At 41.9% G+C, this 17,399-nt stretch overlaps 1 protein-coding gene and 1 pseudogene across 1 annotated transcript; both read left to right on the top strand.

Annotated features, from left to right (window-relative positions):
• The first annotated feature begins 80 nt into the window (after positions 1-80).
• LOC106572370 (major histocompatibility complex class I-related gene protein-like) lies at positions 81-4,729 on the top strand (annotated as a pseudogene).
• A 2,210-nt stretch (positions 4,730-6,939) lies between these two features.
• LOC106572351 (specifically androgen-regulated gene protein) lies at positions 6,940-17,399 on the top strand. The gene is made up of 4 exons (XM_014146407.2): positions 6,940-7,114; positions 13,458-13,643; positions 14,914-15,091; positions 15,265-17,399. Exons 2-4 carry the CDS (start codon positions 13,539-13,541, stop codon positions 16,899-16,901), a joined length of 1,920 nt encoding a protein of 639 aa, XP_014001882.1. The 5' UTR covers positions 6,940-7,114; positions 13,458-13,538; the 3' UTR covers positions 16,902-17,399.

Here is a 17,399-nt window from a genome sequence, read left to right as displayed (position 1 = left end):
AATTCCTCATTGGACTTAGTTTGTAGTGTTAACTGAGGGCCGGGATAGTCGATAACAAATATATTTCATGTTTCAATAAAATGACGGTGAGGAGGAGAGCAGAAGAAGAGCTCGACAATTGGTTGGGAATGGGACAGGTTTACATTTTTACAGATAGGGTTTGTTTAATTGCTTTATACTTTTAATTTGCAGCTGTAATAGCTAAGCTGTGTCATTCTCGTCAGGTGTTTAGGAGCATAAAGCCAATACACAGGTAAAAGAGTTTGTCTGTGTAACGTTAAGATGTAAGAGGTGTAAGGAAAAGGTGTTTTTCAAGCCACAGGTACAAGAAGTAAAATATTTTTAAGGAGCTTCGTGACAGTCTATACCAGGGGGTCCTGGCACTACACAGCTGATTCAAATAACCAATTCATCAAGGTTTGATTATTTGGATCAGCTGTGAAGTGCTAGGGCAAAAACCAAAATGTGCACCCAAGGGGGGGCCCAGGATCGAGTTTGGGAAACCCTGGCCTCTACACCTGCTGGAGGATTTTTAAATGAAGCATTAAACCTGCATGTTATTTCTCATATCTTTCAACTGTTAATGCAGGTAAGGTCTTTTGATTTGTCATAAGTAGATTAATTGGTGGAAAAAGTACACAATTGTCATACTTAGTAAAGATACCTTAATAGAAAATGACACAAGTAAAAGTGAGTCACCCAGTAAAATACTACATGAGTGAAAGTCTAAAAGTATTCAGTTTTAAGTATATTTAAGTATCAAAAGTAAATGTAATTGCAAAAATATACTTAAGTATCAAAAGTAAAAATATTAATTATTTTAAATTCCTTATATTAGGCAAAACAGACATCACCATTTTCTTGTTTTTTTATTTACCAGGGGTATAATCCAACACTAAAACAACATTTAATGAGTCTGCCAGATTAGAGGCCAGGGATGTTCTCTTGATAAGTGTGTGAATTGAAACATTTTCCTGTCCTGCTAAGCATTCAGAATGTACTGAGTACTTTTGGGTGTCACGGAAAATGTATGGAGTAAAAAGTACATTATTTTCATTAGGAATGTAGTGAGGTAAAAGTGAAGGAAGTCAAATATAAATAGTAAAGTAAAGTACAGATGCCCCCAAAAAACTACTTAAGCAGTACTTTAAAGTATTTTTACTTAAGTACTTTACACCACTGAGTATATTGTTGCAATTTAGAGTCCACTGCTAATAGTTACTAATGGCTTTCTAACCTCACAGGTAAAGGTTCCCACTCTCTTTTGGTGTTAGCAACACACATACTTGGAGAGACATACAGTTGAAATTGGAAGTTTACATTCACTTAGGTTGGAGTCATTAAAACTTGTTTTTCAACCATTCCACAAATTTCTTGTTAACAAACTATAGCTTTGGCAAATCGGTTAGGACATCTACTTTGTGCATGACACAAGTCATTTTTCCGACAATTGTTTACAGATTATTTCACTTATAATTCACTATCACAATTCCAGTGGGTCAGAAGTTTACATACACTAAATTGACAGTGCCTTTAAACGGCTTGGAAAATTCCAGAAAAGGATGTCATGGCTTTAGAAGCTTCTGATAGGCTAATTGACATAATTTGAGTCAATTGGAGGTGTACCTGTGGATGTATTTCAAGGCCTACCTTCAAACTCAGTGCCTCTTTGCTTGACATCAATGGAAAATCAAAAGAAATCAGCCAAGACCTCAGAAAAATTATTGTAGACCTCCACAAGTCTGGTTCATCTTTGGGAGTAATTTCCAAATGCCTGAAGGTACCATGTTCATCTGTACAAACAATAGTACGCAAGAATAAACACTATGGGTCCACGCAGCCGTCATACCGCCCAGGAAGGAGACGCGTTCTGTCTCCTAGAGATGAACGTACTTTGGTGCGGAAAGTGCAAATCAATCCCAGAACCACAGCAAGGGACCTTGTGAAGATGCTGGAGGAAACAGGTACAAAAGTGTCTATATCCACTGTAAAATGTGTCCTATACTGACATAACCTGAAAGGCCAATCAGCAAGGAAGAAGCTACTGCTCCAAAATTGCCATAAAAAAAGCCAGACTACAGTTTACAACAGCACATGGGGACAAAGAATGTACTTTTGGAGAAATGTCCTCTGGTCTGATGAAACAAAAATATAACTGTTTGGCCATAATGACCATCGTTATGTTTGGAGGAAAAAGGGGGAGGCTTGCAAGCCGAAGAACACCATCCCAACCGTGAAGCACGGGTGTAGCAGCATCATGTTGTGGGGGTGCTTTGCTGCAGGAGGGACTGGTGCACTTCACAAAATAGATGGCATCATGAGGTAGGAAAAATATGTGGATATATGGAAGCAACATCTCAAGACATTAGTCAGGAAGTTAAAGCTTGGTCGCTAATGGGTCTTCCAAATGGACAATGACCCCAAGCATACTTCCAAAGTTGTGGCAAAATGGCTTAAGGACAACAAAGTCAAGGTATTGGAGTGGCCATCAAAAAGCCCTGACCTCAATCCTATAGAAAATGTGTGGGCAGAACTGAAAAAGCGTGTGCAAGCAAGGAGGTCTACAAACCTGGCTCAGTTACACCAGCTCTGTCAGGAGGAATGGGCCAAAATTCACCCAACTTATTGTGGAAGGCTGCCCGAAACATTTGACCCAAATTAAACAATTTAAAGGCAATGCTACCAAATACTAGTTGAGTGTATTTGACCCACTGGGAATGTGATGAAAGAAATAAAAGCTGAAATCAATCATTCTCTCTACTATTATTCTGACATTTTACATTCTTAAAATAAACTGGTGACCCTAACTGACCTAAGAAAGGACATTTTTAATGGATATATTGTCAGGAAATATATGTATTTGGCTAAGGTGTATGTAAACTTCCGACTTCAACTGTACTTTCCTGAATTCTGTGTTGTGTCGCTATTCAAATGCATGGATATGTGTCTCTAAGACAGATGGGAACTCAGATGAAGCGTTTGAAACATTAGCTCAGAATACGTTTTGGGGCGTGTTCCTCAGCATGAGGAAGCAGTTGTCTTTCTTACAGCACCGCTTTAATAAGGATCAAACCCTTATTTTTTTTTAATTCGCCTAAAATGACATACCCAAATCTAACTGCCTGTAGTGAAATGAATGTAGGAGACACAGCAGGGATTCAAACTGTAGAACCCAGTTCCTGCATTTGAATATAAAAATGGATTTTATCAAAGAAAAACTATGCTACATTTTATCTCTGGGACCCTCAGGATGACAAATCAGAGCAAGATTACTGAATGTAAGTACATTATTTACCTTCAGAGGTGAATGTATCAAACCAGTTGCCGTGATAACATTTTTGTTGTTGTTGTGCACTCTCCTCAAACAATAGCATGGTATTTTCACTGTAACAGCTACTGTAAATTGGACACTTCAGTTAGATTAACATGAATTTAAGCTTTCTGCCAATATAAGACAAGTCTATGTCCTGGAAAGTTGGCTGTTACTTACAATGTCATTCTAGTCACATTAGCGCACGTTAGCAACAACCGTCCCGGTTTAGGGACACGTAGAGGGGAACTACACATCAGGTGAGCAAACTGTAATAAACAGATTTGTCTTAGTTTCCGACTAGCCGGAAATCTAGAACTTTGGCCTCAAATATTTGTTCTTTACCTTTACTCCCTAAATTATTACAGGAATATTTGTTAATCAGAGACGTGGTTGTGAATTGAGGGACAACGACAAGCAGGGCCAAATCATGATAAAGGAATCTTTCAATGGAATTGATGGTGCTCTGAACTTCAACAAACTGCAGTACCATCCTAAGTGGCCCGAACTTGTGTTTAATCAACATAGGACACAGTACATTCAAATGGGCCTTGGAAAAGGTTCGCCTCCCCATTTGCATTAAAACATTAAAAGATTACCTGAAAAAAGAGGAGATGCATGTGATGAGAAGAGGTTTGTGGACATACCATTGTCTGTTGTTATTCCATGTTTAAAAAAACATTAGGAATACAACAGGAGCAAATCTACAGTGGATCCATTGATACACATTTCTTCCTCTTCCTCAGTGCATCCCAGAGTTAGAATCATTCAACAACAAAAAAGAAGAAAACAAACCTAGATTCTGGAGGGGACAAGCTTTTGGTTTCTACCCATGCCACATCAACCTAACCCTGCTGAGAAATGGCCAGCCAGTGGCAGAGCATGATCTCATAGGGGGGCAGCTGCTGCCCAATGGAGACAGGCTGTACCAGCTGAGGATGATTCTGACAATCAGTGCCCAGGAGCTGAGAGAGAGAGAGACATCATTACACCTCTACTGCCACTCATCTGTCTGGACAACAAGTTGGATGTCAGTTGGGGTAAAACGAAAAACCAAGGGGTGCCCAGAGATATCATCAGATTATGTGCTATTTAGCAACCACTATGGTCCACCTCTAGCCTAGTTCACCTCTGTTAGAGGTTACAAATTACAACGTTGTTCCAATAATAAATACAAGTATTGTAATACTGTTTGTATTTATTGACAGATCCTGGTATTAGGCCCAGATGGCGTTTCCATCCTTGCAGTCGTCCCGGTAGTGGCAATGGTATTCATTCTGATTGGGGGCCTATCCTTTATTATCTTTGGCATGTGGAAGTGGAAACGCACAGGTGAGATGGGGTTACAGATGCAGAAAAAGTGTTTGGATAGGGTTCATTTCTGTACTTGTAGTGATGTTTATTAGTTGAACTAATACAATGATTTCTGCAATAAGGCTGCCCTCTTCAGGTGGTGAATGGTCTAACATGGACATATCTTCACGTTTATAGGATGACTATCTTTAATGTTTAACATCTTTATCAACAATGTAATTAGTGGCCGATAGAACACGTCCCATTGGTGACCTACCTGTGTCAATGTGTTGTTCTAGGCTTTCCTCCATTTTGTGGACCTACTTACTTTGCTGCCAAAGGTACTGGAAAGTATGTTAGAATTTATGTTTACTTTGTCCCTATTGTATCATTGTGGCTTGTACTCAATCATTCCTGTCTGATACTACTCATATCGTAAGGAGAAGAATGCAATGTTTTTTCATTTCTCTTCCAGAGATAGAACAGAGCAACTCATCTTTAGAGATGGAATCAACAGTCTTGATACAGCTGTACTCAAACCACCATCATACCATATTATGGTAATACCACCTCGGCTGGAGATGAAAAGAAGTGAACGATGGTCACCTTTTTTCAAAAAGGAAAATGAAGAAATCCAGAAGTAATAGAACAAGCCAGCTTTGCACTGTTCTGTTGTTATTTAATGAGACTTGTTATATGGCCAATAGTAATTGGCTAAACTGTGTAAGTGAATTGTGTATACACTCCTCTACATATTTATTTGGACAGTGAAGCTGAAACTTTTAATTTGGCTCTATACTTTGAGATCAAATGTTTCACGAGGCGACAATACAGACTGTCACCTTTTATTTGAGGGTATTTTCATCCATACTGTATGTTCTACCGTTTAGAAATGAAAGCACTTTATGTATCTAGTCCTCCTTTTTGAAGTTGTCATAAGTGTTTGGGCAACTTTACTTATGTGTATTAAAGTAGCCAAAATTGTAGTATTTGATCCCATATTCCCATAGTAGTACGCAGTGACTACATTAAGCTTGTGACTCTACAAACTTGTTAGGTGCATTTGCAGTTTGTTTTGGTTGTGTTTCAGATTATGCTGTGCCCAATAAAAATGAATGGTAAATAGTGTGTGGAAATACGTGCTATTATGGAACAGCAGGGTGCACCATGAGACATGTCAATTAAACATCTAAAATATGTTATTCATTATTTGATACACAAAATACAACAACAACAAAAAATCATATGTATAGTACATGTTTTTGTTTCTATTAGCCTATTTGCTGGTAATTTGTTTAACATTATTTATGTTAAACAATGGGCAAAATTATCAGCCTTGTAGTGTGTAGTAATATGCTTCATAACCTTGTATCAAACATGAGTGTGGCTGCTTGTCAAGTCAGGTGCTTTCAGAACTAGGGATTCATAGCTCTAAAATTGATCCACTTATAGAAGCACCAGTCTTCACTCTAGTTAATTAGTGACTGGCTGGCTGGGCCTAATGTCAACATGGCTAACAATACCATACCACTCTTTCCCCGAAGAGATCTCTCTGTTTACCATGGCTTTATTAAAGCACTCTTGCAAAATGCTTGATATGTGTTTGTTGATACTTAATGATAAGTGGAAATTCAGGTTGCACAATGCCAAGACAAGCATTGATTTTCAATATTTGAGGAACAGGTATGCAAGCACATAACATATACCTCACTCCTCATACCAGACTCATTAACAGGGACCTCTATTCATGGACGAAACTGCATCATTAACTATCAGTGTCTATTTCGGGTAGAGCCAGGACAACAGTCATCATCATCATGCAAATATGAGATGGCATCACTGTTTGTTCAAATGGAAATACTATGCAAAGCTAGGATTTCCATAGATATGCTAAAGACGTCAACCTGCTTTCAGTCTCAGAAAAGGACATGTCATCACAAGAATTGATAAAATCGGCATGCTATTTTTGGAATGACAGCAATGTGAGTGAGATATGTAATGGAAAATTCATTGCAGTTCATGTGTGTTGCAGAGAATCTATATTGCATCAAATTATATGTGCGTGCAATAAAAATCTATATAATTCATAGAACAATTTCAACAATGATTTGAGCAAGATATAAGAAAATTACAATTATGAATCCAGGTTCCCAATTAAAAATGGTATTATAGTTTTTGTTCATTAACCCTGTAATACAGAATCACAATTCGATTTGAAATGTGGGGGTGTTCCTCTGTTACCCCATTGGCTCTTCCGGAAACACGGTAGATCAAACATGTGTTGATTGGCTACAAAGATATTAGGGGGAGGGACAAAGTGAGCCTCGCCCGCTCACCTGGAATTCAACAACGACTGCCAGTCTTTGGCACTGCTTTAGTAAAGGCTTATTGCATAGTTTCACAGAAAACTGGTATTGTATTTCACTGGGTTTGGGTTTGGATAATTGTGACGATAGCACGTTTCTTTGAGTGCAAATGCACTTTGTGGACAGGGAATTCTACTGCTCTCAGGTACGTTTCACTTTTTATACTTTTATTCTCTTTTGAAGTATTTTTCCTCTAAGAAACTGTTTTTATGCTTTCAAGCATGAATTGACACATCAAATGAAATTGTATTTGTCACATGCTTTGTAAACAACAGGTGTATGTTTCGTTAGAATCCTATGCGATATGTAGATTATACACAGTCTGAGGATACACTAGTATTGGTAATGGAACAGGAAAACAATATTTTACTGTACAGTTGTTTTTATATTATTACGACCAAAGTTCAACTATTGGCCCCGTTGTGGATGAGCCTATCTATACGGAGGCGTAAAAGAGCCTAGGCTACTATATATAATATGTTTTACACGGCTGTCATGATATCAGGGGCCTGCCATGGTATATATCTCTCTCATCAAGAAGACTGACAGACACAGATGTTCGTTCACACTGTTGTGGTCATGTTATCTTATGGTTCACTGCTATGGTTGAGACACCACCCTGGAAGACAACATAAAAGCACTGAGTTGCCTTTCAGTTGGTTAATTATGGGAGAGATAGAATCAAACAGGTGTACTGTGGGAAAGTTTTCCACAAGAAAGATGATTGACACAATTCAACATCATAATCACTGTTATGTCATATGGGGTCCAGACCAAAAGGCAAGCTCTAGTGTGGACTATAAATTAGTGATATGTGCCAATGCGTACTTGAGATTTCAATGTTTGACAATCAATAAAACTATTCCCAAAGCCTGGACATTGACATTTTAATGGTGCAGACTAACTGAGTGCCAACTGCCAAGCTAAACATTAATGGAATATTTCTTCATGCATGTACTCTGTGCAGGTTGGGAGTTGCACAACATGGTGTGAATGTCTGTTATGAACCTTTATTTACTGTAAATGATTAACTAGTTCTTTACTTAACCATTACATATCCAGGTTAGTCTTATTGAGATCAAATATATTTTTGAAGAGATACCTGGTCCAACCAAGACAGCAGCAGGGGGGGAACAATGTTTCTGCTCAGCCTGTCCTTCGTGTCACAGGACACATACTTCACATTTCTCTCTCTGGCCTCTTTTATCACCACAATAAGATCACTGTCACTCATTGAAATGGAACCTAAGGCAATCCCCTTCCTGAATCCCAGGGCTTTCCAGCAGTTCAAAGTGCATGGAAGAGCAGGCCAGACAGTGGACACCGTGCTACCCCTTTCATTTACAGTGCACCTGATCAGCTTTCTCTATTTCCCCTTCTGCTTTGTAATTTACCTGAAATGCACAGAGGTACAGTCTTAGAAAAAAAGCTGCTATCTAGTGAACCCTTTGAAGGACTTTTTGGGTCGATGGACAACCCTTTTCTCCAGAGGATTCTATACTGAACAAAAATATAAACAAAACATGTAAAGTGTTGGTCCCATGTTTCATGAGCTGAAATAAAAGATCCCAGAAATGCTCCATATGCACAAAAAGCTTATTTCTCTCAAATTCTGTGCACAAATTTGTTACATCCCTGTTGGTGAGGATTTCTCCTTTGCCAAGCTAATCCATCCACCTGACAGGAGTGGCATATCAACAAGCTTTTTAAACAGCATGATCATTACTCAAGTGCACCTTGTGCTGGGGACAATAAAAGTCCACTCTAAAATATGCAGTTTTGTCACACAACACAATGCCAAAGATGTCTCAAGTTTTGAGGGAGCATGCAATTGGCATGCTGATGCAGGAATGTCCACCAGAGCTGTTGCCAGATAAATTAATGTTAATTGCTCTTATAAGCCGCCTCCAACGTCGTTTTAGAGAATTTGGCAGTGCGTCCAACCGTCCTCACAACCGCAAACTACGTGCATGGCATTGTGTGGGCGAGTGGTTTGCTGATGTCAACGTTGTGAACAGAGTGGCACATGGTGGCATTGTGGTTATGGTATGGGCAGGCATGAGCCACGGACAATGAACACAATTGCATTTTAATCTTTGGCAATTTGAATGCACAGAGATACCGTGACGAGATCCTGAGGCCCATTGTCGTGCCATTCATCTGCCGCCATCACCTCATGTTTCAGCATGATAATGCACGGCCCAATGTTGCAAGGATCTGTACACCATTCCTGGAAGCTGAAAATGTCCCAGTTCTTCTATGGCCTTTATACTCACCAGACATGTCACCCATTGAGCATGTTTGGGATGTTCTGGATCGACGTGTACAACCGCGTGTTCGAGTTCCCGCCAATATCCAGAAACTTTGCACAGCAATTAAAGAGGAGTGGGACAACATTACATAGGCCACAATCAGCCTTATCAACTCTATGTGAAAGAGATGTGTCTTGCTGCATGAGGAAAATGGTGGTCACACCAGATACTGACTGGTTTTCTGATCCACACCCCTACCTTTTCTTTAAGGTATCTGTGACCAATAGATGCATCACTGTATTCCCAGTCATGTGAAATCCATAGATTAGGGCCTAATGAATTTATTTCAATTGACTGATTTCCTTATATGAACTGTAACTCAGTAAAAGCTTTGAAATTGTTGCATGTTGTGTTTATATTGGTTAAATAAAGGTGAAATAAATAAAATTAAATAAATAAATATTGCCCTTGACAATCAACCGTTCTCTGTCATGGATGATGTTGGCTTTTGCCGACTGGTCGAGCACCTCGAGCCCTGGTACACACTACCAAGTAGGCGCTATTTTTCAGATGTTGCCCTACCGGAGTTACACAGTATTGTTGAAACCCACATCCATGAGCTACTTGCTATGGGTGTCACTGCTATTAGCTTCACGACTGACATTTGGACCAGCGATGTCAGCCCCATGAGCATGTGGAGTCTGACAGCAAAGTGGGTCGACGAGGATTTCATACTGAGGAAAGCCGTATTGCATGCTCAAGAATGTGATGGTTCTCATACTGCTGCTGCCATTTCAATGGCATTTGAGACTTTGAAACTTTGAAACATGAACACACTCCTAGCTCCATTCAAACAACTGACTCGAGAAAAAAGCTCAACTGTGTCTGCAGCAGACGTGATACCCTCTGTCATGGCATTGAAACTCCTGCTCAACAAAGATGTCAACACAGACCGTTGGGGTTAAAACTTACAAAAGTACTTTACAAGAGGCTGGATAAATGATTAGACTGTATTAGGGATTTAAATTAGTGATGTACCGATATGACATTTTTGGCCGATACACAATATTTTCCTTGCCCCAAAAAATCCCGATACCGATATTTAACATTTCAGCGGCCTTTTAAGCATTCTAGTACAGTTAAATAGTTGACACACACACACACCAAAAAGTTATTTTGTTGGCATTTACGTATGTCCCCATTACCAGTAAAATATAATCAAAACCTATTTATTTCACTTACTTGCTGTGCTGTTTCGTTGTTCATTTGTTCAGTCTCAACCAGGATTTCATCATAGATGTAAAGCAGTGAAGTTTCAGCTCTGTCTGTCTGTGGCCTCTTCCTCAGTGCACACTGTCACTGTGTCCATTTCCATCTTGTTCAACTGTGTCTAACATTTCACGTAAACCCTGTTTCTTGTCTGCATCGAAGTAGCGGTCCTTGTACCTAGCATCGAGCATGATGGCAACACAGTAAAGAGGCACAGAGAGAATGCCACCGAATCGCATGTTCACGTGGAGCTAAAATCCTCTGGTGACACAGAAATGTAAAGCTGTGTATCGTCTGCATAGCAGAGAAAATCAATGTTGTACTTACTGATAAAGCTGCCAAGGGGTAACATATACCAACTGAACAGTACCGGACCCAAAATCGAACCTTGTGGAATGCCACATGTGATATGAATTTTCTCTGAGTTGTGTTCACCAAGGGTCACAAAAAAAACTCTCGACCGTTCTAAACCAATTTAGAACTGGACCGGAGAGGCCAACCCACCTCTCCAGTCTGTCCAGAAGCACATCATGGTCAACAGTGTCGAATGCAGCACTTAAATCCAAGAGTACAAGGACAGAGAGCTGTTTGGTATCTGTGTTGGCTCTAAGATCATTTACCACTTTAACTAAGGCTGTCTCTGCTGTGGTGGCCCAAAAAACAGATTGGAATTTTTCAAAAATACAGTTGACACTGTATTTAGCTGTTTGAAAACCAATTTCTTGAATGGAATGTTGGAGATTGTCCGAAATTTGCTAAGAGCTGAAGAATCTAGATTCCTTTTTTTAGTGCAGTGGGAAAGTGCCTGTGAACAGGGAGTGATTAACAATAGCTTGCACTTCTTCAGATTTGCAATTAAAAACTGTTTTGAAGAAGGTGGTTGGATAGGATCGAGAAGGCAGGTACAAGGTTGTGATATCACTTTCCTGAGTATTTCTGTGTCAACCAGGGAAAATAAATCTATAGTGTCTTTGCATGGTAGGCTAGGGCACATATCATCAAACCAAAAACGGTCCCCCTATGGGGACAGCCGAAGAACCCTTTTGGAACCCTTTTTTCTAAGAGTGTACGTCAGAGCATAGGGCAACAGCCAGAGCGGTTAGTTAAATGACAAAACATGTTTTCTAGGAAGCAGGCAAAGTCACATTCCTAGGTGTATTAAAGCTTTGAGGTTGGTGTAGTGAGGCTGTCTCTCCCACTACAACCCTGTAGGTGTGTAGGCTGGGACTCACTGGGAGGTGCAAGCCTGGTTGCCGTCTCTGTTCAGCTATTTTGTACTCTGTGTCCTTGACAGGAGTGGAATGTTAGCTAAAACGACTGGTATCCAGACTAGGGAGGGGCAGATTCTGGAACATTTTCTCTCTGTCTTTTGCTCATAGTATTTTTATGTCTCGTTTGGGTGGGGCAGGAAGTAGGTCTACATTTGAGCACTAGACTAAATGGGAAGGAGGGTGCCCTGGGATACTGTGTGAACTAGAAAGCCCACTATTTGTTGTTGCCAACACCGTACTGTGTGGCCTATATTGACCCACATGTTTTGCTACTGTCAACATGCCCATATTTCCATTGTTATTGACTTGCTAAAGCTGCAGGTAGACTCAGATACATGTCATTCTGAAAAGCAAAGGAAAATTCTGTTTATTGGAACCCTCCAGGTGAAGGGCTGAAAGGAAAACTCCTTAAAGAAACTGACATTTCACTTGCAACTCCCTTGTTAAATAACTTCACAGCTACAGAACAGAGCATTTTGTTCAGTTGGACCTTATGACGTCTAAATGTGACATCGTTGGGTGGGGCGATACTCTATACAGAGTGTCAGGATATATTTGGCAATTGCTTATATTTGTGTAATCAAAATGACATAGGCCTAAGTGTCCCAACCCTAACCCCATGCAATTCAGCAGCATTGAGTGCCTTTTTCATGGATCAGCCATAGTCTGGGTGTTTCAGTGGAAATCGAATTAATGATGGACCGATGACGCATTTTACAATGACTTCAATGGAAATTCACTATCATTACTGTTCCTCTATGCTTCTGTATGTGTAATCAAATGATAGAGGGTAATAAAACACAGTTGCCATTGACACTGGCACTGAACCATCTGAACGTGTTGAACTACAGTATAGGCCTATGCCTGGATAGAAATTCATGAAAGCAAACCGAATAGGAACTGATAGTAAAATGTCATTTGACATGTTTTGTTCTAATAAAACTGCCCAAAAATCCCTGCTATGCATATTTGTCACCACTAGTACATCTACAGTATTTTAACTACAGTGTAAGCCTAGATGTCAACAGGTTGTTGGTGGCATGGCATGGTGTGGCATGTTGGTGATTGGGTTCACACAGTGCCACTTGATACGGTTTAGTAGCTTCAGTGAGTATGTAGCCGGGTTACGAACCTCATGGGGTTAAAGATTTTATTCCTCTTCGATCCCTGTGAAGCAGAAGGCCACAACAAGACCCCGCAATATGCCGGTCGCTCCTTTGCAGTTTAAAGATATAGCATGAATCAAAGGCTAATAATAACCTGTCCTTTGCTCACTGCTTGAGCTTTGTCCACGGCTTTGTCAGTGTATCCCACTATTGGATAAGGGCACATAGAGACTAAATAGGGAGACAGTATTGGTGATGTAATAATTCTGCCTGTAAGCTGCTGGCTGGCGTACTATTGTCCCTCTTGTACACTGATATACTGTACTGTATTAGAGATGTGTAACAGGATGCCTGTTTGTTGTAGAACTCTACCATGATATCACTGATCAAATGTTAGTGCTAAGAAAAGACATGGTTTAAAAACATGAATAAGAGTGTGTAACATACGTGTCCTAGTATTGGGCTGGGCTGTAATAGAGAAATACCACCATTTCCGCTAGGGAAGCTCTGCTGAATGGAGCATCATGATGATGTAAGGATTTTTGCCTTTCGCGTTAACTTCTTCTTTTCTCCTTCCTTCTTTTTTTCAGTTACTTCCCCATCTGGATCCATCTGTGAGTTTCAGCCAATTAGCAGAGGCCCCCTGAACCCCTGGCACCTGTCCCTGTGCCATGCCGAAGAGTGACACGTGGCCGGGCAGCGTTGCCATGGAATCCTTGATCAGTATGGACAGCACTGGGAGTTGTGACAGTGTGGTTAGCATGAACTCTGGCTTTGTGAGTGCTGCCATAACCCTAGCCTTGCCCCTTTTCACGCCAACTGTTATTAGCACTCGCTGACCAGGAAAATGTTTGAGACCCTGGTTTTACCGGTTTCTAGTTTATTTAGTTGATGTGCTGCCCTGCTGCCTTGGTGGTAAACACTTAGGGATACTTTAGAAAGGATTTAAATGACAAAAGGTCAAACATTGAAAGGCCTTTCTCACTCCCATCTTAGATTTAATATTGACTATTATAAATCGGCATGTTCAATCAATCAAATATATTTTATAAAGCCCTTTACAGATACCCAGCCTAAAACCCCAAAGAGCAAGCAATGCAGATGCATAAGCACAGTGGCTAGGAACAACTCCCTAGAACGCAGTGTACAGTAGATAGGGTTCAGAGCCACTGTCTCTCAACTTTAAGAGTCAGTGAGCTGCTGGGCTTGTTTCATGTTGAGGGTGAGAGATTGTAAGAGTCAGTGAGCTGCTGGGCTTGTTTCATGTTGAGGGTGAGAGATTGTAAGAGTCAGTGAGCTGCTGGGCTTGTTTCATGTTGGGGTGAGAGATTGTAAGAGTGAGCTGCTGGGCTTGTTTCATGTTGGGGGTGAGAGATTGTAAGAGTGAGCTGCTGGGCTTGTTTCATGTTGGGGGTGAGAGATTGTAAGAGTTAGTGAGCTGCTGGGCTTGTTTCAGGTTGTGGGTGAGAGATTCAGATGTTTGTTCAGAGAGAGAAATATAGAGAGAGAAATCAGAGAGAGAGAGAGAGACCACTTTGAGGAGAGACCACATAGTCTGTTTAGTTCAGAGCTGTTCAGAGGCCCCTCACTGAAATCCACTGCAATACATTCCTCTGGCAATGCAGTATAGGATACAAGCTAGCCAGGAGCAGTGCTGTGGTAAATTGTCTTTCCATCGGTGTTGTGTGAAAGGTAAATGTCATTTTGATCATCTGTGTCTCCAGTCTCACTGGGCCTCAATGTAATGTTCAGCCTAGCTGAAAGCAACAGGGAGACTGAATAAACCCTGACTATTAACAACTGAAAAGCAAGGCAAAATAGTTTGAAGGCCTCACCTAACATTATACAATGATATAGTGTACACAGACATTCCTGGCATACATCTCAACATAGCTATGTAATCTTGATTAAAGAGGAGCACTTGATTGCATTGGTATCTTTATTCTGAATCTGTTAACTCTCTACATTTGCAGTTGGTCTACGTTCCTGTGTTTCTTCTTTTGTGTTAATTACATGTGTATGTGTGTGTGTGTGTGGGGGGGGCAGAGTGATGACAGTCTGGAGCACCTCTCTGCTGAGGAGCGGGCGTGCCTCATGTTTCTGGAGTCCACCATTGAGTCCCTGGAGATGGAGGAGGACAGTGGCCTGTCAAATGATGAGCCAGACCCCAGCAGCCTGGCAGCCAAACCTGGCCACCTCTCTATGGGACAGACCAGACTGGAGGGTGAGTATCACCAAAAATAGTTTGTTCATTTCTATGTTGTTGTTTTATCAGGAATTTATCATGCAGGAGACTAACAAATGTTTCCAGGTTTTGGGTCATGATTGTGCGAGCCAAGCTTAGGAACTTGTGGGAATTTGACAGTAAAATAATTGCTGTTTCTGCTTGCCTTTTAGATGTATCAGAACTCCAGCATGCTGACTCAGGAAGGGATCAGAAGTCCTTTCTGAACTGCATAGTGCCTACACCACTTCGAGTGGCAAATAGCCTTGCGAGTATCCAGCTCAAAGCGACAGCTTCTGCCACCCAGCCCACTACTCCAGCTGCAGCAATTGAGCCCAGAGCCCCAGCCCCAGTAGTAGCAACCCAGCTCAATACCCCAGGGGCATTTACTGATCTCAAACCTCCAGGGGTAGTCACTGAACCCACAGTCTCAGAGGTATTCACAGACAGTAAAGCTCCAGAGATAGCAACTGTGCCTAAGTCCCCAGAGTTGATTACTGACATCAAATCTCCTGGGTTGGACACTATTACAAAAGTTCCGGAGTTGTCCACTGAGTCTAAAACTCCAGAGATAGCTGCAGACCCAAAAGCTTCTGCCTCGGACACAAGCCTTTCCTCAGCCACCTCAGATAATTCTGTGGACAGCATGCCTAAAGGAGTCTCTGTAGACAGCAAGTCTGCAAAACGTCAATCTAAGGTTCACTCTGAGCTGGATCTGAAGCTGATTCCCCCTCCCTCAGACTTCAGGGATGATGAGCCAGAGGAGGAGAGCGAACTTCTAGTGCCTGCAGAACTCAGAGTTCCACTGACCTACAGTGAGCTGGAGCAACTACGCAGGAGAGCTCCACCAGCCTCACCTGGAGCCCAACAGGCACCACCTTCTAAACCTCCTGTTGATCTGCCTCTACCTGTTAGTACCAACTCACCACCCTCCCCCTCAGAGGCCCTAACCATCCCCATTCCTGAGGCCCTGGAAACAAAGAACCCACCTGCCGTGGCCCCTAAGCCCAAGAGGCTTCCCTCCAACATCATCCAGAAGTCCCACAAGTCGGATAGTCACCCAGGCCCTCCTCTCCCCTTGCCCATTGACAGGTCGATCATTGACCCCCAGAAGGTGCGTTTGGAGGCCCTACGGAAGCTCGGGCTCCTGAAGGGTGAGGATGGAGACTCAGGCCCTGTAGTTTCACCCAAATCCCGGAAGTCATGGGCACCCTCTCCTCGCAGCCCAGCTGCCACCCAGACCCAAGCCCCAGCCCAAATCCCTACTACTTCCCCAGCCGCTACCCCTGGCCCAGTCCCAGCCACTCTCCATACCCCAATCCCAGTGCCTGCTGCAGTTGCTGTCCCAGCTACCACAGTACCAGCCCGGGCCACTACCCTTGCTCCACTTCCAGCCCCAATCCAATTCAGTGACAATGCCAAAGATCTGCTCTCGCCCCTTGCAACCCCTCCTTCACCACCCAAGCATATTCCCCCTCCCGTAAGGGTCAAATCAGCCACTCTGGAGCGCTCCAGCATGGGCCAGAGAAGCTACATGGCCAGCAATGCCTCCCTCAGGGCAAACCAGGCTCCCAGTGTCCCTTTGTCCCCCAGAGACCAGCGTAACTCTAGACCCCGCCCGGCCTCCCTAGGAACTGGGAAAGACTTCATGAATGTTCAGGGTGAGGCCTGCCACCCCCAACCAGGTCATGGGGAGTCTCAGAACAAGCTGCCCCGCTCCCATGGTATCAGTGTGCTGATCTGCCCCAACAGCAAGAGTGGAGAAGACCGACGAGAGGCCTTGAAGAAGCTAGGACTGCTGAGCGACTGAGGGAAGGGAGAGGGGAAATGGAACTGCACCATTATGGAATCCATATGAGGGGTGAGGTCTGAGGAGGAGGAATGTTCTTAATATGGATTCTGTATAACTAAGCCCTCCTCTAGTTTTTAGTCACTGGGACACTGAAACTTATGGGAATATTACTCTCTCCATAAGGCCTTCTTTGAAGCAACATGCAGAGAGCACTATTTGTTTGATGAAGGATTGCTTGGCTTTACCGAAACCTGTATATTTATAGAGGGGAGTGTCTTTTTGCCTTCTTGCTGCACAGAAATGTTGTATGTACCCCAAGACTGGCTTTCATGAATAACATGATTACAGTATCATACTACTATGAGATACTACTCTAACAACAGTTTGCAGTACAATGAGTATGTATGTACATTCCTCGTGAAATGTGTTAGGCTGTTTGTGAATCTAAATTGACATATTCAGTAATTTGATCATTGTCTATTTTCTAAATAGAATATAATACACTTTATGTAAGGA

This window comes from Salmo salar, chromosome ssa15 (assembly GCF_905237065.1).
Source record: "Salmo salar chromosome ssa15, Ssal_v3.1, whole genome shotgun sequence".
In the NCBI taxonomy this organism is placed as follows: Eukaryota; Metazoa; Chordata; class Actinopteri; order Salmoniformes; family Salmonidae; genus Salmo; species Salmo salar.
This window is presented reverse-complemented; position numbering and strand designations above follow the sequence as displayed.

What these genes read in the sequence shown, in the direction of transcription:
- LOC106572351 (XM_014146407.2), top strand. Translation starts at nt 13,539, where the DNA reads ATGCCGAAGAGTGACACGTGGCCGGGCAGCGTTGCCATGGAATCCTTG. An exon ending in TTAGCATGAACTCTGGCTTT is followed by an intron (nt 13,644 to 14,913) that starts GTGAGTGCTGCC and finishes TGGGGGGGGCAG; the next exon opens with AGTGATGACAGTCTGGAGCA. An exon ending in GGGACAGACCAGACTGGAGG is followed by an intron (nt 15,092 to 15,264) that starts GTGAGTATCACC and finishes CTTGCCTTTTAG; the next exon opens with ATGTATCAGAACTCCAGCAT.